The 26,020-nt window shown below is 37.3% G+C and overlaps 1 protein-coding gene across 1 annotated transcript in view; it reads left to right on the top strand.

The window, feature by feature from the left end:
* The first annotated feature begins 1,146 nt into the window (after window positions 1-1,146).
* The window catches only part of COPB2 (COPI coat complex subunit beta 2), a 31,598-nt gene continuing 6,724 nt past the window's right edge, over window positions 1,147-26,020 (top strand). The window contains exons 1-15 of the mRNA XM_039218193.1: window positions 1,147-1,267; window positions 8,780-8,917; window positions 12,389-12,475; window positions 12,648-12,774; window positions 13,586-13,734; window positions 15,632-15,778; window positions 16,622-16,721; window positions 17,304-17,446; window positions 17,696-17,895; window positions 19,296-19,406; window positions 21,138-21,226; window positions 21,311-21,417; window positions 22,605-22,748; window positions 23,398-23,528; window positions 23,803-24,010. Of these exons, the coding sequence (XP_039074124.1) occupies window positions 1,265-1,267; window positions 8,780-8,917; window positions 12,389-12,475; window positions 12,648-12,774; window positions 13,586-13,734; window positions 15,632-15,778; window positions 16,622-16,721; window positions 17,304-17,446; window positions 17,696-17,895; window positions 19,296-19,406; window positions 21,138-21,226; window positions 21,311-21,417; window positions 22,605-22,748; window positions 23,398-23,528; window positions 23,803-24,010 (1,884 nt within the window). The 5' untranslated portion in view covers window positions 1,147-1,264. The remainder of the gene's footprint in view (window positions 1,268-8,779; window positions 8,918-12,388; window positions 12,476-12,647; window positions 12,775-13,585; window positions 13,735-15,631; window positions 15,779-16,621; window positions 16,722-17,303; window positions 17,447-17,695; window positions 17,896-19,295; window positions 19,407-21,137; window positions 21,227-21,310; window positions 21,418-22,604; window positions 22,749-23,397; window positions 23,529-23,802; window positions 24,011-26,020) is intronic.

The raw sequence follows: 26,020 nt of genomic DNA on the forward strand, positions 1-26,020 counted from the left end.
TGACTGAGCCACCCAGGCGACCCCAACCTATTTTTAATGTGAGGAAAACTGAGGTCCACAAAGAGATCACATTAGCAGCAAAACTTCCACTAAAAGCCACGCAGAGGTCCATGTCTCCCTCTGAATATGTTTCTACACACACATACTTTTTGCCTTTCTCACAATACAGAGCTTTAAAAAAGCCAAGGCTTCTCTCAGGCCAGAGGTCCTCATTTAAACGTTAACAAGATTTATTTGGCCCACAGTGTTTAAAAACAAAATAAAATAGAAGCAGGAATATAGGAAGATGGTGTCAGGCAAATGCTCTAGCAGTTTTTTGCACCCCGTGGCTCATGTCCTTTCTACCTTTATGAAGAGATACTCTGATGTAGTAGAAAGAGCACGGACTTTAAGGACATAAAAATCTGGGATGAAATCCCGACTCCATCACTTACTATGCGGCCTTGGCCTGTCACTACTTTGAACTTCGGTTTCATTCGTTTGATGGAAGGATTTGAGAGGAAAGTATGTCTAGCACAAGCTGAAAATCAGTAAATATTTCTTAAATAAATGAATAACACAGTCGACCACTCAGTAACGGTAACAAGTGATCATGCATGGTTGGAGTCCCCATCTCCTGGGGGGCTCCAGACTGAAGGCTCTTGGCCTCCCTCCACGCTTACAGGCCTGAAGCCCAGCCCTGAGTCTGGGCATTTCTTCCCAGCCTAACTCGGCGCAGGGCCCAGGGCTCGCGGAGAATTCCCTGGGCCTAGTTCTCCAGGCCACGCGGGTACGGAGGCCTTGGAGCGGCGCTCCGCCTCCTCTCCCCATCCCTCCCATCAGGGCCAGAGTCGGAAGAGGCGGACAGCGCTCCTCAAGCCACAACTCCACTACGGCGGTGCTCTCCCTGCCGTTAGCGTCCAAGGGGACTAAGCATTTCGTTTTTCTCATCTTTTTTTTTTCTCTCTCTCGGCTTCTAGTTCTCATCTTCTCTCAGGAATCGAGACCATTTCATTTGGTGGTAAAGTCCACACCCCGCCTTCTCAAACTGTTCGGCTCCGCACAGTTTCGAAGGCCCCGTTGCCTAGGAAACTGGGAAGGCGGTGGAAAACGTCAGCCCTGCGTCGCGGTTGCGCAGGCGCTCGCGCCCTGGCTTCCACTATCGCGAGAGTAGCCTCCCGGAAGTTCCACGTCAGTCAGTCGGCCGGTCAGAGGGTCGGTGGGTCTCTCTGGGACTGCGTCGCCGGTGGCAAGCGAGGGCTCCCGGGCTCTGACCAACGGAGCAATGGTAGGTCCAGGCCCTGCAGGAGGGAGCGGGGCCTTTTCGTCTCAGACCAGCCTTGAGGAGTGGAGGTTGCGGATGCGGCCGCCGCCTCAGGCCTTGCGGGGTCCTGGTCCAGTTTGAGTTTTGTGAGGGAGGCGGCAGTGGGACCCAGGAATCTGAGGTGGTTTGGGGACGCAGTGCCTGGGCTTTGGCAAAACTGTCTCAGTCTGCCTTTAAAACGGGGTCAACTGAGCCTACACTCGTGTTGGGCTTGTTGCTGCTGTAGTAGTGTGTGCTGACCACAAGCTGCGATCTTAAACAGAAAAGCATTCCCTCTGAAAGAGGTAAATAAAGTGCATGTGGAGTCCAGGGTGGGATTTCGAATGCTTTGGCATCCCACTTTAAGTTTCTAGGGGGCAAAGGAGGGGTATAAAATTGGCGTGCTTTTCTGCATTTGCAGGTATAGTGGCTGGTAAGAATGGCAGTCAGGAAAGACAGCACTTTTTTATTGTCATTCTCACCGTCAAAGATACCCAAAGTTCTTTTGCCCAAAAGTGTTGTAATAAGAAGAAAAAAATGCAGTAGTGTGAGAATATGATTTCTGAAAAAAATGTAAGACAATATTTTATATTTAAATATTATCCCGCACATCCCCCCACCTCTTTTTATTTGTTATAAAGCGTAGGTTCAGAGATTTTGGAGCTTGAAGACCTTTGGGATTAATAAGTCCAAGTTCTGTGTGCTGCAGTTGAAAATAAAAGTTTGTATAAAGCTAATTGAGAGTTGGAATTACAGCAGAGATTGAGTCCTTGGGGGAAACTGGTGAAAGTTATGGATACTTCTAGAAAAATGGGTAGAGAAGCACTCAGCGTTTTAGAGAATTCAGTGGGTTCACTACAGACCACCTCCCCTATCCTCATCCATGAACTTGGTTGGGTCCCCCAGATTAAGGACCCCTGAACAAGATCTCAGGGAGTCTCCTGCGCTTTCGGTAATGGATGTTTTCTAATGAAATATCCTTCGTTCTTTAATACATTTTAAATCTTCTGTATGAGATACAAAATATGAATTTATTTTTCACTTGTTTACTGTGTGCCCGTGCAATTTGCTAAACATTTGCCTCTTAATTCTTACAAAAGCTGGCAGAGTGAGTTATAAGTAATGTTTACGGAGTGGTTATGATAGGCCAGGCACTATTCTAACTGCTTAACACCGAATTTAATTCTCATAACATTAAGATGTAGATAAAAGTATTAAGCCTCTTTTACTTATGTTGAACCTGAGAGAAGTTTTAAGTAAACTTGCCCAGTACTGTGTATTTGAAATGAGTGGTGGGACTGAAATTTGAGTGCAGCATAATTTCCTAGACCTGGATTATACCATGTGTCCTTAAACCCCCATATCCAGAAATAGGAGATGCTATGGAGATAAAGATATGAGTAAACAATGACCCTTCTTGAAGGGGAATCTGCTCATTAAAGCAAAAAGAGATACGTGTACAAATGTTAAAGGTTAGAATTAACTTCTGTAAGATCCCTTAGAAAAGGATAGTTCTGGGGGCGCCCGGGTGGCTTAATTAAGTGTCCGACTTTCGCTCGGGTCATGATCTCGTGGTTCGTGGGTTCGAGCCCCGCATCGGGCTCTGTGCTGACTGCCAGCTCAGAGCCTGGAGCTTGTTTCAGAGTCTGTGACTCCCTCTCTCTTTGACCCTCCCCTGCTCACGCTGTCTCTCCCTCTCTCTCCTAGAAATAAATAAAACATTAAAAAAAAAGAAAAGAAAAGGATAGTTCTGGCTAACGTAAACCAAAAAGATTTTATTGGTGACAGCAGCATTTAAGAGGAGTCCTAAATGCATCCAGTTTTTGGAAGATGGAGGGAGACATTTAGAATGAAGGGTGCAGTATGAATATCTTACTTGTCTTTGTATTCTAGTGTGTCTAATACAGTGTCTCATTCAAAGTAGTCGCTTCAGTGTTAGGAGAAGTATAACAAGAGATTTCAGCTGTGCTTTTTAAACTGGGATTTGTGAATTAGGGGTATTTAGAGGTGTTCTAGGTTGCTTAGTCCCCCGGCCCAACTTTCCAGAGCATCACTTTTACTCAGTCATCATTAAACATCCATATGGTAAAATATACACAGTTTATAAGTATAAGTGTATAAGGATTTCTCCATTTGCTAGAGGAAAACTATGAAATGTCCTGGCTTACATGAAAGCCCCCACTGTGGTTCCTGGCACACAACAGACACTCACGTTTCTTGGCTTTAAAGGGACCAGAAAAACGAGTTGAAATTTGTCATGCTAATTAATGAGGCAGAATTGAGAAAAGGATGAAGTAAAGGAACCTGCTTCCCTGAATGACCAAAGAATGTGAGGATAGTGGTGAAAGTAGAGTTTGAGATGGAGAGGAAGGCATAACCGTGGAAACCTTTTTTGGTGATTGTGGAGAAGAGCCAAAGAACTTTTAAAGTATAGAGATTTAGGTTATTCCTAAAAGTGGAAGAGGCATGTGTAGAAGTAATGTAATAACAAGGTTGGAAGTAGTAGGTGAATAAAAGCCTTGTGAGCTGTTTGCTTTGTTTTGGGAAATTATCTCTGCTAAAATTATCTAGTGTTCTTGCTTTTGTGTTGAAAAGTAACCTTAAATTTCTGTTCCATTCATGATCACTCTGGAAGATCACAAAAATAAAGATTCAGTGGTAACTCAACTTGCCAAATAAACTTTTAGGTTGTTTATATAAAACCTGTTGAAGTGGAAACATTTTAAATCGATCTTCCTCAATCTGTGCCCAAGAGAGAATTAAGACTATATCCAAAGGTTTCACTGTTTATAATGAAATAACTTTTAGAATGGTAAGTATTCTTGGGAGAATTGAGAAAATAGTTATTCACATCATATTCTTGTGTACGGTGTAGATGAATCCAGGTTGAAAAACGCTGTTTTAAACTATTAGCATTTTCTGAATCAAGAGTATTTTAATTTTTGTTTAAAATTTTTCTTTTTTTTAATGTTTTTCTTTCTGAGAGAAAGAGAGACAGAGACAGACAGCGAGAGCAGGGGAGGGTCAGAGAGAGGGGGAGATACAGAATCCGAAGCAGGCTCCAGGCTCTGAGCTGTCAGCACAGACCCTGACTTGGGGCTCGAACCCAGGAACCCTGAGATTATGACCTGAGCGGAAGTCAGACGCCTAACTGACTGAGGCACCCAGGTGCCCCTGTTTAAAATTGTTCTAATTAAAATTAGGTTCTTGTATTAGATTACTAAATAACTCATTAGTTAGGTTCCTAATTAGGTTCATTAGGTTCCTGTAACTTTAAATTCTTAAAATGTTTAACATTCCCATTTGTCTCCAAACACCTTCAAGGACATGGATATAACCCGTATTGATCTCACATCACATTCACCTCGTATTTGCTAATATTATTGACAAAATACTTTGTCTAAGAAATAAGTTTTTTATTGGGCTATAATTGACAATGTTATATTAATTCCATGTGTACAACATAATGATTTAGCATATGTATATATTGTGAAATAATCACAACAGTAAATTTAGTTTATATCCATCACTCTCCGTGGTTACAGTAATTTTTTTCTTCTGATAATTTTTAAGGTTCATTCTTAGCAACTTTCAAATGTACAATACAGTATTATTAACTGTAGTCACTGTGCTGCAGATTACATTCCCATGACTTGATTATTTTATAATTGGAAGTTTGTACCCTTGACCTCTTCCATCCATTTTGCCTATCCCCACCCCCTGCTTCTGGCAACCACCCATCTGTTCTCTGCATGTGTGAGCTTGAGCTGTTTGTTGTGTATGGTTTTGTTTTGTTTTGTTTTTTTTTTTAAGATTCTTCATACAGGTGAGGTCATACAGTATTTGTCTTTCTCTAACTTATTTCACTTAGCATAATACTCTCAAGGTCCATCCATGTTGTCACAAATGGTAAGGTTTCATTCTTTTTTATGGTTGAATAATATTCCTGTATGTGTATACAATGGAATATTATATATAAATATATGTAATATATACATATATACACTTATATAATATGTATACATATATAATGAAATATATGTATAATATGCATATATTAGATACATTTTCTTTATCCAGTCATCCATCAGTGGACACTTAAACACTGTTTCAATGTCTTGGCTATTGTAAATAATGCTACAGTGAACATGGGGGTGTATATATCTTTCCAAGTTGGTGCTTTTGTTTTTCTTTGGATAAATACCCAGAAGTGCAATTGCTAGGTCATACGGTAGTTCTGTTTTTAATTCTGGGGGGAACCTCCACGCTGTTTTCCATAATGGCTTCGCCAATTTACATTCCAGCCAATAATGCATAAGGGTTCCCTTTTCTTTACATCCTCACTGACACTTGTTATTTCTTGTCGTTTTGATAATAAGCCTTCTAATGGGTGTAAAGTGATATCTCATTATGGTTTTGATTTGTGATGATTAGTGACGTTGAACATTTTTCATGTACCTATTGGTGATCTGTAGTCTTCTTTGGAAAAAAATCCATTCAGAACCTCTGCCTATTTTTAATTAGGTTATTTTTTTTCTTGCTATTGAGTTGTATAAGCTTTTTACATATTATGAATATTAATCCCTTATCCAGATATATGACTTGCAGGTATTTTCTCCCATTCTGTAGGTTGTCTTTTCATTGATGAAATGAAATGAAATTCATTGTTGATGGTTTCCTTTGCTCTGCAGAAGCTTTTATTTGATGTAGACCTACTTGTTAATTTTTGCTTTTGATGCCTTTATATTTGGTGTCAAATCCAAAAAATCATCAAGACCAGTGCCAAGGAGCTTATTGCCTATGTTTTCTTCAAGGAGTTTTATGGTTTCAGACTTTACATTCAAGTTTTTAATCCATTTTGGGTCAATTTTTGTAATATTAACTATGGTATAAGATAGTGGTCCAGTTTCATTCTTTTGCATATGGCTGTCCCGTTTGCCAAACAGTTTATTGAAAAGTCCATCCTTTCTCCGTTGTGTATCCTTGGCTTCTTTTTGGCAGGCTAACTGACTATATGCATGGGTTTATTTCTGGGTTCTCTATTCTGTCCCATCAATCCATGTGTTTTTATACCAATACTATACTGTTTTGATTGATATTATAATTTAGGGTTACTAAGACTTCATGAGTAACACTTAATATTTTCTGATAGGACACTAATTACATGGGCACAACATAACGATTCAGTGGATATTTTATATATGCTTACTGGATAGTCTGTAAACCAAGGTTTCTCAAAATGTGATCTGCAATCTCCTAGGAGTCCCCCATTCTTTCAGGAGGTTCACAAAGTAAAACTGTTTTCCTGATAGTAAGACACTTTTGGCCTTTTTCACTATGTTGATAATTTGCACCATTGGTATAAAAGTAATGGAAGACAAAACTGAACTGCTGGCATAGTGTCACCAAATTGTACTGATAGTATATTCTTCATCACCACACAATTTTGTTTTTTTTTTATTAAATTTTTTTTTTAATGTTTTATTTATTTCTAGGAGAGAGAGAGACAGCGTGAGCAGGGGAGGGTCAGAGAGAGAGGGAGTCACAGACTGAAACAGGCTCCAGGCTCTGAGCTGGCAGCCAGCACAGACCCCGACGCGGGGCTCGAACCCACAAACCGCGAGATCATGACCTAAGTGAAAGTCGGACACTTAACCGACTAAGCCACCCAGGCGCCCCCACACAATTTTGTTTTTAAGTTAAGAGTTAATGTCCTTAATGAGTGGTGCCTGGGTGGCTCAGTGGTAGGTTAAGTGCCTGACTTTGGCTCAGGTTATGATCTCATAGTTCGTGAGATCAAGCTCCATGTCAGGCTTTGTGCTGACAGTCTGGAGCCTGCTTCAGATTCTGTGTCTCCCTCTCTCTCTGTGCCTCCCCTGCTCACACTCTGTCTTTCTGTCTCTCTCAAAAATAAACAAACATTTTAAAAAATGTCCTTAACAAAGCAGAAAAATGTATTAGTTTTATTACATTTTGATACTTGTGTATACATCTTTTAAATATTTTGTGTATTGAAATAAAGTATGCACAAAATACTTGTGTTGCATACTGCTATACAAGCTTACTTGAAATACTGATCGACAGGGGTGCCTGGATGGCTCAGTTCATTAAGCATCCAGCTTTGGCTCAGGTCATGGTCTCACAGTTTGTGTGTTCCAGCCCTGCATCAGGCTCTGTGCTGACAAGCTCGGAGCTTGGAACCTACTTCGGATTCTGTCTCCTCTCTCTGCCCCTCCCTTGTGCTCTGTCTTCTCTCTCCCTCCCTCCCCCCCCGCAAACATAAATAAATAAATAAACTTAAAAAAAAAAAAGAAGTGACTAGCAAACAATGTTTGTTCAGACTTCATTATTTGGCAGACGTTTTCTAAAAACTGAAAGAAGTTAGCTGGTCCCTGACAGTCTTTGTTCCTGATAATAAAATTGGTGCTTTCAAGTGAAAATTAGAATTTTAGAAAGCTTCTGTCATTGAACTGGATAGATTTCTAATACTTAAAGACTTATCATTTGAAATAGATGGTGATATTAATGAATGTGACTTTTTGATACTGTATAATGAAGTGTGTCAAAATTTGGAAGATCCACATAATTCACTGAACCAAAATTTTCCACATAACCAATGCATGATGTTACAAAATGATGCATGGGTGAAAGATCCATTCAAAATACAGAATAGATCAGGGGCACCTGGGTGGCTCAGTTGGTTAAGTGTCCAGCTCTTGATTTCGGCTCAGTCATGATCTCATGGTTCGTGAGATCTAGCCCCACGTTGGGCTCTGGTTTCAGTTTTCACATTGCAACTAACCTTTAAGAAACTACCACTTGTCAAGTTTTGATGTGTATAAAAGAAGAATATTCACAGCTATTTGGAAAAAGTTACTTAAATATTTCTCTTTTTCCAACTACATATCTTTGTGAAACTGTTTTTTCATATACATAAACCAGAATAGCATACCACAACATATTAAAGACCCAAGCGAATATGAGAAACCAACTTTCTTCTGTTAAGGACAGAATATAAAGAGTTCTGCAAAAATATAAAACACTACCACTCTTCTCACTAAATTTATTTTGAATACATAGTTGCTTCTCATAAAAATATGTCATTTAAGTTAACATGTAATGGGGTTTATTTTTGTTATTTGAAAATGAATTAATAAATATTTTTTAAGTTGTTTCAGTTTTAATGTTTCCCATGGTAAGTATGTAGATATAAACTACATAAACAAAAGCTTTTTAGGAAATTTTTTTATTGTAAGAGTCCTGAAGCCAAAAAGTTTGACAACCACTACTGTAAATTTAAAAGCCTTAAATATTCATGTTTTTATGAGTGAAAAAGTAGGTGCTTTAGACTTGAAATTGGGCCTACAGTTTAGCAAAGTGAAAACTGAATTGTTTCATAGGCCTGTTAATGTACTATTTTTAGTTGAGATCTCAAACATACTTTATTTGGCATAGCACTTTAATGTGTTCTGGGTTTTTGATGTTGTTTCTCCTTAGCCTCTGCGACTTGATATAAAGAGAAAGCTAACTGCTCGATCAGATCGAGTTAAGAGTGTGGATTTGCATCCTACAGAGCCATGGATGTTGGCAAGTCTTTACAATGGCAGTGTGTGCGTGTGGAATCATGAAACACAGGTAGGAATTTTTAAGGACTTTTTAGAAATAGTGTGTTAGACAGTGTTTATAATGAAAGAGAAGAAATAGAATCCACTAGCTATATGCGGACTGCTTTCTCAAATAAATTGGTACAAAGTATTTTCAATAAAGAGGAACTAACATTGACAGGGTGATAACTGGGATAAAATGTTTGGTCTTGCCATATATAATATTTAAATGTTAAATTCTGATGTAGGTAGTATTAACTTTTCTTTGAAACTAAGGAAACTGCCACCAATATAAGGTTACTTGCACTAGAAAAAGTATTTAATAGTACTTAATTTTCTTTTGAGTGAATATTCTAACAATCCCAAGAATGGGATTTTTAATTTTATTTATTTTTCCCAAGTACTGGATATAATTATTTGTAGATAACTTTCAGTCTACCATATGAATTATAGAGTATGTTGGAGAAGTATTTGTAGTCAGCTTTTGGTTACACATATGAAAATATGCATTATGTGGGTTATCTGCCTTGAATGCTTGTTTTGCTCTTTTTCATCTGAGTAAATAATTACCCTTCAAATTGGTTTGTCTCATTTTCCATCTTTATTGACCATTCCTGATCTTTTTCTTTCAAAATACAGAACACATAGTCAGCACTATTCCCTACAGTTCTGTGTCTACTTATATAATAATTGCCTTCAACATCTAAGTTTAAGTTCTTGAAAGCCAGACAGAATTCGCATTGAGTAATTTAAGATGGCAAAAAAAAGTCTTAGGAAATCAAGGTCAGGAATAAACCTAAAACCACCCTTCTAGTCGTATGTCACTCTAATGACACAGAATGACTGCACACTAAACCAAGACCCCATCAGTGACGGTTTTTACACAATAACACTTTGTTCTTTGCTTTATTCCACTGCTGATAACATTGTCAGACACACAGGAAGTACTCGATAATTACTTTTTGAGCTAATGAAAAATAAACATTCTATTTATCACTATTTCACTGTATCAGGATTTCTCACCTCTGTAATTTCAGTTCTTCATCTTATGAATCCATTTGTCTTAATGCAGATAATATGCATGCTAACTGCTTTTCTTTTTTTTTTTTCCATCTGTTTTATCTATTCTTGTATTCACATGTTTAAAATCTTTGTGATTTTATGCTTAACAGATATGTTGGTGCCTCCCTGAGTCCGCACCATACTTCCTAAATCTTTTCTCTGCTCCTTTTAGCCATTTCTCAGCTCTGTCATTTCACTGTAGTATGTTCTAAGTCCCAGGTGTACTTCCCTCACCCTTCTCTAGGTTTTACTGTAACATAACTGCTTTATCTTCACCCACTTTGCCTCATGTTTCTCTTTTGTGCCCTCTGGCAGCGCCACCTGCTTCCACTTTCATAATTCATCTTGTTGGTAACTTGTCTAATTTCCTCCTTTTCTTCAAGAATGGAAGTCTGGGATTATCCTAGCCTTATTTCCTACTGTTACTTCACATGCATATCTGACAGTCAGTCTTATAGTAGATACTCAGTAAGTCTTTGTTGAATGGTTCATCTCTTTGGTTCTCCCTGCTTTTTCCCCCTCTATTTATCACCAACGGAAGCTACTTGTCACTCATGTATATTGAGAGCAAAATTCTTGAAAGAGGCAAAAAGTTTTTGAAAGTAAATTCAAATGTACTTGAATTTCAAATATGTCTTTGAGGTGGTGAGTGCAATGATTTAAAAAAAATCACTGTTAGAATTTGGAGCCATCCTGCCAATTAAGTGATGTGGGCAAGCCTTTTAACCATGTTAAGGCTCAGTTTACTTATCTGAAAAGAAGATGATATTGTTGCCATAGGAATATCAAAAGGATTAAATCCAATTAGATAAAATTGTGTGTGTGACCTGTAAAGTACCATACAATTATTAGTCAGTATTTTCCTGACTTACATTGAGTGTATGTTGAGTGTATAACATTTCTTCTTCAGATTGTTTAGCTTCTAGAATGTGGAGACCATCTGTTGTGTCATTTGTATCAGTCACAGCACTTGACATGGACTGAACCCTGACTGTTCTGCAGCTGCTTTACGTGTACTGCTCAGCAGATCCCTGGATTTACTGGCTACTCATGAGCTTTTGTGGACTTGTCTGTCACCTTAGAGATTGCATGCTCTGTCTGCTCTCACTGTCTGTGTTGTAATCAGCTGATAGTGGTTGTACAGGTTGGAGCTGATGCCCCCGTTTATTGTCTTTGTGTGAAGAATCTTTGAAGTCTGGCCTCAGAAGCCAAGAGTAGGCTCAACAGTTCTTATGAACCAGTCTCTATTCTTTGTTTTTTTTTTTAATCTTGGTTTTTGTTTGTTTGTCTTAATATAGTTGACATACAATGTTACATTAGCTTCAGGTTTACTGGTTTCTGTTTTTTTTATTTAGTGCACATGGTTCATCAGTAAAATTATACTGTTTATCATTACTTGCTGGTACAAAAAGAGATTGCAAAATGATAGTTTGATTTTCAGAATCTTAAGAAATAAAGCATCAAAGCAGGAGGACAAAGAGATGGATTTATCCGTGTTCTTTCTGGGGAGGGGGGTCTCCTAGTTTTCTACTTTTATCTTGTATACTTATTCCATTTTGAACAGCTTGAAGAAACATCTAAATCACTGTGTTCTTACGCTTCACTAAAGAGAGGTAAATAGCATTTGTATGGAAACATATTGCTAAGGTGTACAAAACAACTGTATCTTGTTTATTTTGTGAGTTGATGGGTTTAATTCTAAAAAGAAAACTAAGCAGGGGCATTGGGTGGCTCAGTCGGTTAAGCTTCTGACTCTTGCTGCTCAGGTCATGATCATACAGTTTGTGAGTTTTAGCCTTGCTTTGGGGTTCGTGCTGACATTGCAGAGCCTGCTTGGGATTCTCTCTCTCCGCCCCACCCTGGCTCATGCTGTCTTTCTCTCTCAAAATAAATAAGTAAACTTTAAAATAAGTAAAAAGAAAACTAAGCCAATTCATTCAACAAATAGTTCTTACACACTGGTTGTTTGCCAGCCACTGTTCTAAGCTCTGAGAATACAGTGGTGAGCAAGATTCCTGCCCTCAGGGAGCTTAGCAGGAATGATTGCCATTAAACATAATTATGAAGGTGCTATGTTATGAAAGAGGAGTATAAGGTTCTATGGGTGGATTTTCAGGCAGAGGGAGCGGGAGGAGGAAAGGTAAGGCTGGGAGTAGCCAAAGGTCAGGCTAGAGAGAAAGGGAAGGGCAGGCCGAGCACAGAGGATCTGGAATTTCATCTTGTGGACATTTGCACTCTTTTTACCCTTGTAAGTATTGTAATTTTGAAACTGTTGAAAAGATGATTGGTCTGTTTTTTTATTTGATTGAACTTTTGTATTTTAGCCTGAGAATATTTTTAAATTAGAAGTGATCTAAATAATTAGATGTTTTAAATATAACAATAGATTCTTCAGTTATTTTCTCATAACTCAAAGTGTATATTCTTATTAATTTTAAAGACATTGGTGAAAACATTTGAAGTGTGTGACCTTCCTGTTCGAGCTGCAAAGTTTGTTGCAAGAAAGAATTGGGTTGTGACAGGAGCGGTAAGTAACTATATGAATCTCTAATCATCAGTGATTATGTGAATGATTTAATTCTTGAGTTTTTAATTAGTGTAATGTTTTGAAGCTTGGACTTTATACCTTGAGCCTATACTCCACCTTTTTTGTGCAGTTTACTTCATAACAGTGATGATTTCTAAATTTCCATTTCTAGGATGACATGCAGATCAGAGTGTTCAATTACAACACTCTGGAAAGAGTTCATATGTTTGAAGCACACTCAGACTATATCCGCTGTATTGCTGTTCATCCAACCCAGCCTTTCATTCTCACTAGCAGCGGTAAGAAGTGACTCCTTTTGGTCGTGTGCATCTCTTTGAGTACTTCATTTTCATTCAATGAGACATGCAATTCTTTCACTGCTGTTACAAGTAAGGTTCTAATTCCAAGCAGCCTTTAAACTATTTAAATCCAGTAACGTGCTATCAATGCTGCTTGCTTTTGTATTTAATGAAATATCAACTCTACTTAGGATTTGTATAGCAATTGTTCCAGTTCCTGTCAGGGAAGGCCTGCAGGTCTAGATGATTAAACATCTTCTGAACAGAAAGCTAATTTACATGCTGGTAGGTGAGATTTTTGCTAGATTGCGATATACTTTATTCAGTTTTATCTTTTTTTATTTCGGGCGAGAGTGCTCATTGGTATTATATCTAAAACAGTGGACTTTTTGGAGGGCAATTCAAACAAGTTGCACTGAATTGGTAATAGCTCTTTGAAACATTTTTAAGTTAAAATTGAGAAGTAATTGAAAGCTTTTTTAAGCCATCATATAAGAGGAATGCTTATTCACTAGTCACTGACCTTGTTATTCAGTCATACTTAGATTCTAATCAAGGCTTTCTTAAAATTTTTCATGAAATTTTTGTATTTGCTATTAGTAATATCTCTAGTCGTCTATGGAGAGTTAAGTTTATTCTTAGGATAAATAAGGATTTTGAAAAATGTATTCAGTTCTGATTCTGCTTCTTTAAGTCACGGAGTGTATAATTTCTCTTAGATTTGCTACCTTAAAAGGCACAAAGACCACATTTTATCTCTGAGTGAAAGAAATCTCAATTGTAGCTAACTTGAGACTTTCTTTTGGCCTAGATGACATGCTTATTAAGCTCTGGGACTGGGATAAAAAATGGTCCTGCTCACAAGTGTTTGAAGGACACACCCATTATGTTATGCAGATTGTGATCAATCCTAAAGATAACAATCAGTTTGCCAGTGCATCTTTGGACAGGACCATCAAGGTAAGGTGTCCACTATTTATATCAGTTATGGTGGTGAAATGTAGTTGTTTTAGGTATTTTACTACTGGCTGCCCAGAAAGTTATTCCTGCTTATAAGTTTCTCTCAAAAGCTTGTATTGAAGTCAAAATAGGGTCTCTCACTTTGATCCAGAAGGACATACTCTGTTTACAAGAATGTTGTAGCAACTTGGTGCTCTTAATGGAAGGAGTGTTTTTCCATGTCAAAGCACTAAACTGAAAGACTTTTAAACCACTGCAAACCCAAAATAAGAAAAATGCCAGAATCTTCTCATGCTTCTTTTCCCTCTCCTTTTAGTGTATTTCTTCTATTTCCTGTTTCCTTTTAGTATATTCATTGTTGATGTCTGCTGATTATTAATCTGTTTTACATTTAAATTTCATATGCCTCCATTCTCTTTTTCTTATTCCGCTTCTCCCTACTGCTGCCAATTATCTATCTAAAACATGGATTTCATCTTTCAGTTCCCTATCTGAGGGTAAAGTTCCAATACCTTAGTGTGGACTTACAAGGGTTCCCAAGACTACCCACAGCTAATATGATGAGACATCTCCTATAACCCTGGTCTATCCACCATTCTTTAGAGATGCCATGAATGTTCACAGAACCATATTCGGCTGTAACCTCTGCTTGCAGTACTCTCTTTTCTCCCTTTTGATTTTTTTTTTCCTCTAGAGAACTACTTCTTTTTCAAGGCTCAGTAACAATTATTTACTCTGAGAAGCTCTTTCAGACATCAGTTTCACCTCTGGATAGAAGCAGTCCTGCTCAATCCATTCCTTCCATTCCTTTTGTCTCCATTATGGCCTTTATTTTGAATGATAACTACTGTATCTACAGAAATCTTTATTCCTCAAAACGTTATGTTTAGTGCAGGAGCAATGTGTCAACCTCCACTCCCTCAAACAGACACTCTGGTGCAAGCAACACAGTGCTTCGCCTGTACTAGATGCTTAATACCTGTTGCAGGAATGCAACCATACTTCTTTTTCCATTATGATTTTTAAAATATCTCTATCTGCATAGATTTAAAATTATATACTGCATTAACTTTTGCTTATGTGTGTATGCTTACATCTGTGTAACATTTTTGTTTAACTTCTATAAAATGTTACATGTTATTTGTGTGAGAATTATTTTTAAATTGATACCTCTCTGAATATCTTGGGTTTTTGGCGTTACTTTTTTTTCCTTTTGCTGGATTGCCCTTGCTTTTGAGCAAGGTTGGAAACTTTGAAATTAGTTTCAGACTTTCTTCACTAAATTAGGTATCTCTTGAAAACATAAATTGTCTTATCTTTGGCTCTAGTAGAATCTGTTGTTTCCAGTCAATGGTAAACATTTGTTTACACATTTTCACCCTCCCCTCCTGTGTAATAGGCACTCAGGAAATATTTGTAAAGATGAAGCTCAATACTAGTGCTATAGTAATAATGTTTGACTACTTTTCCACACTTTAAATTTTTATTTAAGTGGAAATTTTTTAATAGACCTTTTAAAATTCACTTTGATGACCTTTATGTTAAAATTCTCATAAAATCATTTCTTACCCAAAAGTACTATTCTTTAGACTATAGCTTATGGACTATTGGAGTGTCTATTAAAAATCTAGATTTCTGGGGAATCTCAAGGGATAAAGAAAAATCTCTATGGATGAAGCCTGGAAATTGGTGTTTTCAGAGAATGCCATAGTTATTCTGCCCCCTAGAAATTCAAGTAAAGTAAGAAACAACAGAAACAAGTGGGTGAAAAAAAAAAAAGTACATTCTTTAGTTTTCCTCCCCTGTGCTTTGGCGTTTTATATAACCTGTCAAAAGTGTGGTGGAGCTGACTTGTGAAAAGCCACAAGTGACGGTCAGATGCTCTTGCTTTCTAAAGGTTTGGCAGCTGGGGTCTTCCTCCCCAAACTTCACTCTGGAAGGACATGAGAAAGGCGTGAATTGCATTGATTACTACAGTGGTGGCGACAAACCATACCTCATTTCAGGTGCAGATGACCGTCTTGTTAAAATATGGGACTATCAGGTACAGTTTTTTTCATAACCACACTTTGCCGTATATTAGACATGGATTTCATTGTTTCTTACAGGACAGTTAAAACTTGGGTTATTGAACTACATTCATAACAAAAGAACTTCAGGCTTCAGTATTTACACCTAAACAGTGATCCCCAAGTTCTCCATAAAAATGAAAACAAATGCTTGTCGAGTTTTTAAAAATAAAATGCCATCATATTTATTTTTCATTTAACAGTAGAAATTAGGAATTTAAATGTGTGATTAAAATGAATTATTACATTCTCTAATATCCTCACTGGTAAACTTTTGTTTATAATTGAAAACTAGCAGATTAATGAATATCATGACATAGCCATGCTATAGCCATTTGCCACATAGACTTTGTAAATCTAGTTATGACTTCTTATTACTGTGCTTTTTATCTCTAAGAGACAGGTTGAGTTTCTGTTTTTTGTTTCTCACATCAAAATTTCCATACAGTTAATAAAATGAGGCCTAGAAAATCAGTCTTACTTAGAACCTTATTCAAGTACAGAATAAAAATATTAAAAGACTGACTTAGGAATTTGTCAAGAAAATATTCAGATGAAAACCAGATATTTTGAGGTGTGTGTGTTTTTTTCTTTAAATATGATGGTTACGATTACATTTCCTTGTAGTATCAAAGAGTTAGAGAAAGTATGCACACAACAAGATAATAGTGTTTCAAAAATTTCTGTATCAAGTACTATTTAGATTGTCATTACTGCTCTCATTTATAATGTATCTGTGCACTGGAAAAATTAAAGTTGAGTTACTTATTTTTCACACACAAAAAATTGTTTTCTGTGTCTTGCTGTCTTGATTACAGAATAAAACATGTGTACAGACACTGGAGGGACATGCCCAAAATGTATCTTGCGCCAGTTTTCATCCTGAGTTGCCAATCATCATCACAGGTTCAGAAGACGGTAAGTTAGAAATGTATATTTATTCCTGTGCTTTTCATTACAAAGTAGATATTTAAACCAGGTCATGCCTGTCATTGTAATTGGAGGCTTCTGAAAATTTTGCTGTTTTCATTAGAGCAGAATGCTTGACCTATAAAAGAATGAAGGGACATTGTTATCTTCATCGTCATCATCATCTTAATGTCTGTTGACACCCAAAAGTCCTAGAGAAAAACTGAAAAAGCCTGTCGGTGCTTTGGAGTCTAAAAACTTGGGGTCACATTCAGGCACTGCCACTTCATGAATGTGTGGTTTGGGCAGATTGTGAAGTGGGAACAGACATACTTACCTCATAGGATTATAGTGAACAGAAAAGATCATGTGTAGAAAGCATCTGCAGGTACATAGTAGGCACTATGCCTGCAAAATTCATTATTTCACATGGAAAATCACATTTATTAAGTATAATTTTCTATTTATGTTACTTGATAGGCACCTACAGACTATAGATCAAAGCTGCCAGGAAGCTAATAAAAAAGGACTTCCCTGTGGCTGTTTCACCTGACCTAATTCATCGTTAAGTGTTCACGTTGTTCTTTTCAGGAACTGTGCGTATTTGGCATTCAAGCACATATCGCCTTGAGAGCACATTAAATTATGGAATGGAGAGGGTGTGGTGTGTGGCCAGTCTAAGAGGGTCCAACAATGTCGCTCTGGGCTACGACGAAGGGAGCATCATTGTTAAGGTAATCTCTAATTATACTCTCTCTGAATGAATAAACAGTGGAAACAGTTTTCCTTTTATTTTAGTACAGTCATCTTCCAAATCACCAGTTTTATTAAACTGGCTCTTCTTTCATTAAGCACAAGAGATTAAACACTGGAGATTTAAAGTGAAAGGAAAGAGCCCTCTGTTAAACAAAAATAGAAAGTGTTTATTTTATGGTTTTATTTGTTTTCTTTTTATTGCTACGAGCCTTTTGTTATTCTTCCAGCTTGGTCGGGAGGAACCTGCCATGTCCATGGATGCCAATGGAAAGATAATTTGGGCCAAGCATTCAGAAGTCCAGCAGGCCAACCTAAAAGCAATGGGAGATGCTGAAATTAAAGATGGAGAAAGATTGCCACTGGCAGTTAAGGATATGGGCAGTTGTGAAATATACCCTCAAACCATTCAGCACAACCCTAATGGGCGGTAAGTCATCACCACAATCTCTCTCTGAGCTTCTGTGTTGTTAGATATGTGGGTTTGCAGATCCACAGCATGTGCCACTCCTACTCTAGGGTGGGCATTCCTCGTGAGCTTTTGCCCTGGCCTCACAAACCTCAGCACGGCCACAGGTGGCCGTACCAGTTGATCAAGGTGGCATGCAAGGTGAAAGCATGTTTGCCCCACTGGCTTTGTCCCACCACACAGTTTTGAACAGTTAAATAGCTTTATATTTACTCATTTTAAATGTGTTGGGTTCGTGTCCTTTGCGTCTCTGAGGGCAGGTAACATGTATTTAGTAGGTGGTCTAAATACTTACTGACTTAAGAAAAGCAGACTCTGAAGTTTGTGTCCTTTGAAACAGTTTGGGTTGGGATGAGCACTGGGTGTTGTATGTAAGCCAATTTGACGATAAATTATATTTAAAAAAACAGTTTGGGGGCTGGGAATTATTCTGCTTCTTAGCTATAATTTGAACCTTCAGTTTCGTTCCTTATGACTTAGAAAGCATCCAACATCTTGTTAAGAGAGGAGTTTCAAGCATGAGTTTAAACCTGTGGATCTTTAAAAGTCACTTACAATAGATCTGGGCATCTTACAATTCTGTGCGGAGTGTTGAAAAAGACAAACTGTAAACCACATTTGCTGCCTCGTTCAGTAAATGGCATTCACAGTTACTTGTAGTGTAATTTTCTTAGGAAGATTAAGAATGCATTATGTATTTTTCCCTGTAATATCATACAACTTTTTTGTTGTTGAAAGTTTTGCAGTTTACCATTAGCAATCTAATAGCAGCCAGTATACCCAATTCAGTACTTTAAAGAGAGTTGTTTTATATCTGTTGAGAAAATTTTACTTGACTGTGCAGCATCCTATTACTGATTATTTAAATGTTAAAATACTCTATTTTGATAAACTTAACAGTCATTAAAAATGAGTATTTTTATTCATTGGAATGATGTATTTAAAATTAAGATAGTCTTGCAGCAAATAGTGCCCTTATGGTGTAATGTGATGAGCAAAGTTCTAGGCATCTTGTGCTCAACAAGTATCAGCTCAATTATTAGAATCCTCCTCCTGTACATCTGCAGCCATTCTTGTCTTCCTGCCCCAGGTCTCCTTTGCTTAAAAGAGAAGGCCACTGTGGTAAGAGTTTCAGCAAATCTCCATGTTCATGATATGTTTTTGGATCTGTTGGCTAGAATATTTATGTCTAGCTCTGTATTTGAAGAAATATATAACTTCAGAAGATATTAGATTCAGTTATAAAAGTCAACTGAAGTAGCATTTGTCATTAGAAATATTTTATTACGAAGAGGAATCATTGTTTCATAACTTTCACCTTTCATTGATCCTCCTCTCTTCCTGACCTCCATAATTTGCAGGTTTGTTGTGGTGTGTGGTGATGGCGAGTATATCATCTACACGGCAATGGCACTGAGAAACAAGAGCTTTGGGTCTGCCCAGGAGTTTGCGTGGGCCCATGATTCTTCAGAGTAAGTTTCGGCTTGTGCTAGCCAGCTGGCCCTGACTGCAGATGGGTGATCTGTGTGTGGCTTTGTGAATCCTGTTCCCAAGGCTTGGTGTCGCTGTGCTTCTCCCTATCAAGAACAGTTCTCACCAGAGCTGCCTTTGCCTTTTGTGTTCCGTATTCAGCAGGCTCACTCAGGCTGATCTACTAATCCCATTAAACTGGGGGCCCAGCACTCATTTCCTTGATGGAGCCTACAGGAGGGCCTGGTGCTTATGGGCTCAAGAGGAACTAGCCTTTCCCTGTGACATGGTGTCCTGAGGTGCTGCTAGGATCCTGAGCTACTTAGGAGAGACTACAGTCTGATGTCGTCTTGATGCGGACTTTACTGAATCTTTCTTAAAACCTATTTTTTGTGATGTTACCCACCCTCCATTCTTAAGAAACAAATTCTGTCTGAATTTAGAGTGTTCATAAAATATTCTTATTAAACACAGGAAAAATCTTTTAACTCTGAATTATTGTGCTACATACCGGTTATTTATAATTTATAATTCTTTACACTAGATTCTGGTTACTGAGTGGTACCTTTTTGATTGCTTTTTGTGCTCGTAATACACACCAGGGTTTGGTTTTTTTCCCTCTTACCACCCAGGTGATGTACATCTCCACAGTTTTCTTAGTTTTGTTTCCTCCCTATTTTTTTTAATTGCCCTTGCCCTCAACAGTGAGTAACCTGAGCCTCAGTGTTGCATATAAGATGCATGTTTTTAAATTTTTTAACAGTAAGATATAAAGTACTCTGAGAGTAGGAATTTGTTTTGATCTTTTCGTAAATTTCCTAAATATACTCATATATTCCATATACTAAATGCATATTTATACAGTTCCATATACTAAATGTATTTTGTTATCTTAAACAAAATTAGAGTTCATGAATTGTGCCTTACCTCTCACCATACCTCTCTGTTTTGATAGTTCTTTTTTTTTTTTTTTTTTTCTTTTTCTTTTTAGCTTTATCCAGCTAAGGTCCTATTCAGCATCTTTCCTATTTTGGTAGGAACACTCCTCAGATCACTTCCTTAGGTACTCTTGAATATCCAGGAACAGCCACCTCTTCAAGATGCCTGAATATACACAGTGTTCTAAGCTGTTGCCAAACATGGCTAACTTCTTGAGCCACTTTCAGAAGTTTTTCTTTACTTTTTAAGTTGCCTTTATTGAGGTATAATTTATTACAAAATTAATTGTACTATTTTAAGTGAACATTTCAGTGAATTTAGGTAAATGTATACAATCTATAACCACCAGCAAAATCAAGACCATACATTTCTACCATCCCCACAAAATCCTCATTTTCCCTTAACAGTTCCCTGGCCCCAGTCACTGATTTGCTTTTTCTCACCATGTGGATTAGATTTGTCTTTAGAGTTTCATAGAAATGGAATCCTCCAGTATCCAGTCTATGTGTCTGGCTTCTGTTCAGCACAGTGTTTTTGGGATTCATCCACGTTGCTGCATGAGTAATTGGTCCCCTTCCATTGCCTGAATATACCACAGTTGGTTTAATCACTCATCTGTTGAGGGATGTTGGGTCTTTTCTCAGTTTCTAAAAGAATTTGTAAACCCTAATAATTTGTGTAATAGTATGAAACTCATAAGTCATGACTCAAATATATCAGAAGATATTTATGACCTTCGATGGAGGTATGGTTTGGTATATAATGTGCCGTGTTTGCCTTCCTTTCGCCCCCAGATATGCCATAAGAGAGAGCAACAGTGTTGTGAAGATATTTAAGAACTTTAAGGAAAAAAAATCCTTTAAGCCAGATTTTGGAGCTGAAAGTGAGTGCTATTTATAAATCTTACATTTTTAGAAGCTTTGCAATGGCTTCGAAACATCTAAACAAAAATCTTTTTTCTTTTCAGGTATCTACGGAGGCTTCTTGTTGGGAGTCCGATCTGTAAACGGCTTAGCTTTTTATGACTGGGACAATACAGAACTCATACGCAGAATTGAAATTCAGCCCAAACATGTGAGTCTTCCCTCGTTGTTACTTTTGGAATGTTCCACTTTGTGAGCAGCTCTGAGTCCCTGAGGCAAAAAAATGTCCTTGTACTCAGCTGTCCTGCTTCCACTGTGTTCGACACAGTGTCATTTACTTCAGGATTGCATAGAAAATCAGACATGCAGTATTTAAAAGAGGTAGTAGACAGGTATTTTGAAAAGCAGGTAAAGTTATACAAATGCCAAGTGCTATTCATATTTTAAATGGCGTTTGACAGAGTATGAAAAGCCTGCTTTGAAAAGTCTTCTGACAAGAAATCAGAAAGTTGTTGAGTTGGAAGGACCTAGGGGCATCACACCATTCAGAGAGCCTTTTCATACTTTCCCTGATGATGCTCTTTAAACTTTAGGTAAATGTCTCCAATGACAAAATTTTCTACCTTACAGAACTACCTGCTTCTTTGACAGCTTTTGTTGTGACAAAATTCTTTGGAGACAAATCCACCTCTGTAGGGCTCTGCTTCTGTCTTTTATAGCATGTATTCTCAGTGGGCACTAGTACCCACTAGGGCAAAAATTGGTTGCTGAGGGTGAAGAAAATTTTATCTATAAAGTATAGGTATTCATATGTATTTATATGTTATGCAAATATATACTGTATGTGTACATATATACAGTGTGTGTGTAATATATGTTACATATAATGTATGTTATGTAATTTTATATATAACATGTATTATATAATTATATATATGTATAATACATAGTAGCTGTGGCATTAAAATTTTGTAGGGGATGGTTAGGAAAAAAAGTCTAAAAACATTCCTGGGTGGGTGGGAGCAGGTGATAATGGGAAAAAAAGGCTGAGAAACACTGTTGTAGAGCAATAGGAAATAGGCTGCTGCTCCTAAATTACATTATATCCACTGTTCACTGACATTTTCCTTCCTGTCTCCCTTTAGTCTTTCCATTTCTAGACTAAATAGCACAGCATTGCCCAGCTCACCTTCTCAGTGCATACACACACACACACACGTGTATATATGCATTCATGTATCTGTACATATGTATGCACCCACTATGCATTACATACAGTTGTTCAATGCATACTTACTATCCTAATACAAGACGAATCTTGTAAGAAACAAAGCATATGCAGTTTGTCATACTACTCAGAAATCCAAAACTATTTGTCTTTTATTTGTCATGTTGTAGATTTTCTGGTCTGACTCTGGAGAGCTGGTCTGTATTGCCACCGAGGAGTCATTTTTTATCCTTAAGTATCTGTCGGAAAAAGTCTTGGCTGCACAGGAAACACATGAAGGAGTTACAGAAGATGGCATTGAAGATGCCTTTGAGGTGACCACATCAGCACAACTTTGCCTCTGTTTTTAAATGATTTATATTTGTATAACAGAACTTCACTGATTTTAACATTCTATTAAGTTAGGTTTGGGAAAAATAAACATTTAAGGAAGTCTGGTGAAATGTGAAGATTAAAGCCTTGCCTCAAAGATCAGAGTTTGAAAATATACATGTTTAAAAGATATTCATATTTTGATTTTATGAAATCTTCAGATGACTTTGATATCTTTCAGTAAGGAAATTAGAAGGTGTTTTGGTCTTAAGACATTTTACCTGGTGATTTAAATGAGCTCTCAAATGGTAAAGATAAATCACCTATCGTGGAGATGGTCCTGGAAGATTTTATGAAATACTTCCCATTCCAGTTCCATGTGTGTGAGAAGTTTAGATCAGTACTTTTTAGATCACAGCTTTGATTCAGCAGTGAGATTTTACATTATAGATACTCATCCAGGAATCTGTTTTTAAATGAAAAAAGAAGATAGAAATTCCAAGGAAATATTTTCTTTCTTGAAGTAGGATTTTACTTTGCATTTAAGAAATGCAAGATTCTACCTTATCACCCCCAGTCATACTCAGTTTTTATTACTGACAGGATTTCTAATGCTGAATAAGGTAATAATAGACTATTTTCTCTCTGCAGGTTCTTGGTGAGATTCAGGAAATTGTGAAAACAGGGCTGTGGGTAGGCGATTGCTTCATTTACACGAGTTCTGTGAACAGATTAAATTATTATGTTGGAGGAGAAATAGTGACCATTGCCCACTTGGATAGGTAACTGAGTATTACTTTGCTTTTGTCTCAAGCATCCTAAATTTAAAATTATGCTTTTTTTTTTTTTTTTTTTTAACAAAATCTATTGCTGGCTTGTAGCAGTGATAGGCCTGATTTTTTAGTGTTAGAGTTTTAGTAGATTGGCTGTTGTTGATCAAAATTGCATCAAAGTGAAAAGATTTTGAGTGAGACGTAGTGTGGATGTGTGTGTGTTTTTATATGTTTACCTGATAATTTGGGCCTACTCCTAAATTAGTGTCTGTTTCTATTACAGAACAATGTATCTCCTGGGCTATATTCCTAAAGACAACAGGCTTTATCTGGGGGATAAAGAACTGAACATCGTTAGCTACTCTCTGTTGGTTTCAGTGCTGGAGTACCAGACAGCTGTCATGAGAAGGGACTTCAGCATGGCTGACAAAGTTCTTCCTACCATTCCAAAAGAACAGAGGACCAGAGTTGCACACTTCCTGGAAAAGCAGGTAAAAGGATTTTGTTTTGTCTTTCTGCTTGTTTCTTTTTGTGGTGCTGTTTTTTTTTTTTTAAACCAGTAATTTAAAAGAATGTTAGTATGGATTTGAAAAGTGTTTCTTTATTGCCACTGATTTCCTTATGGCAGTGGAATTTCTCCTATAAAGTTAAGTCACTTATTATATTCTTCCTTGTCCTTTCTAAATGCCCTTAGTACCTTCTTTAATTGTTGGAAATGATTATCAGTCTTCTCTTTCTGTAGACTTCTTTTCCATTCTATCAGTATTTTCATTTCTGCCCTGCATTTTCTCTTTATATCCTAGCAGGCTTTTCTTTTTCTTTCTTTCTTTTTTATTGTAAGATATATATAACATAAAATTTACCATTGGTGATACAATTTTTTCTGAATGGAGTGTTTTAAAATCAAAGTTGTATGTACACAAAGTGTAAAGTTCTGCAAAGCTCAAGGAAAAAAAGCAGCACTTCCTTCCCTCTATCATATCTACTTCCTAAAGGAAGTGGAAGTTTAATTCTTCTGGTTGATTCTCTTGGACTTTATTTCCACATCTCTAGATAACATATTGCTGTTACTCAGCCTTAGGTATTCTTGTGACTTCCCACTCTGTAGAACGTGAGGGTTTACCTTTGTCTCTCCTCGTACTTCTACAACATACATGCCACTTTTCAGTCCTCCTCCCACAATAGTTCGATGATTTTGATTAGGTCAGTTTTGGTGTTTACATTTTTAGGGCTATGTAAATACTGCTCACAGCTGAGCCAAATAATATAGTGTAGCTTTCCCTTCCTGCAATTATTTGTTTTTCCTGGAGTTAATTGCCTTTTTTTTCCCTCTTTGCTTGTTTTTCTGTGTACTTATGGTTAATTCTCCCTAGATTCTGATGATTCTCCAGATTTCCTCAAAATCTCCTATCATCATAGATATCCCCTCACCATCAGATTGGGCCTTGCCTTTGCCTCTGAATTGGATTAATTGTTTCCTATATCCCTTTTCTTCTTTCCTGGTTTACTCCCTTATTTTGCTGGAGGGTGTCCTTCAGTAGTTTTCTGAGAGAAGGGTTATTAATAGGAAGTAAAGTTTTTTGTAATGTTGGTTATCTGAAACTGCCCTTGTTCTCCTCTAAAACATATTTGACTGTTTAATTAGATACAGAATTGTGGGTTGGAGGTAATTTTCTCCCAAAATTTTGAAGGCATTTGTTCCAATGCCTTTTAGCTTCTAGTTATTGTTGAAGTGTTATTGGTTTATATTAATGATCTTGGTACCTGCTCTTTTTCTCTCTGGAACCTTTTTGGGCCTTGTCCCTGTTGTTCTGAAATGTTATGGTGGGCCTTGTAGAGGCCAATTATGAACAAATTCATTTTGTTGAGTATTAAATGAGCTCTTTTTATTTAATTGCACACTGATGTCTGTAATTTCTGAGAGATTTTCTTGAATCATTTCTCTGATGATGTCCTTCCTTAGTTTTCTGTGTTCTGTCTTTGTGGAATTATTAATGAAATGTTAGGCCTCCCGCACTAGTCTCATTTTCTTATTATTGTACTTTTAAAATCTTATTCTTGTGTATGGATGAAAGTTTATTTCTCTGAGGGTCTGAATGATAGGTTTTATTGTTGTTTTGAGGTTTTCTTTTTCCTCTTCATGGTATGCTTCCTTTGTGTTATGGGTTCATTTTGATCTGTCTTTCCTGATGGAGATTTTCCTCATGCATCTGATGATCCTTGGGCCCTCATTTAAGAGTAGAGGTCTAAGAAATAGGTAAAAGGCCTGAATTTGTGAGTGGTCTTGTTGGGTATGGACTTCACAATATGGATGTGGCTGGGCCATTTGATTAGGGATCCTCAATGTCCATACTTTCATCTTGGAATTTAATGAGCGCTTAACATTGCATCAGGTACTGTTCTAGCTGACGTATGGCTTGCCCGGAGTTGACATTTTAGTTGTTATGCATTGGGCTAGTTAGTTTACATCCCAAGGGGTAAGATTGGGTTTAAATCACCAT

The sequence above is a fragment of the Hyaena hyaena genome, unplaced genomic scaffold (genome assembly GCF_003009895.1).
Source record: "Hyaena hyaena isolate Hyena2069 unplaced genomic scaffold, ASM300989v1 scaffold_745, whole genome shotgun sequence".
Lineage (NCBI taxonomy): Eukaryota > Metazoa > Chordata > Mammalia > Carnivora > Hyaenidae > Hyaena > Hyaena hyaena.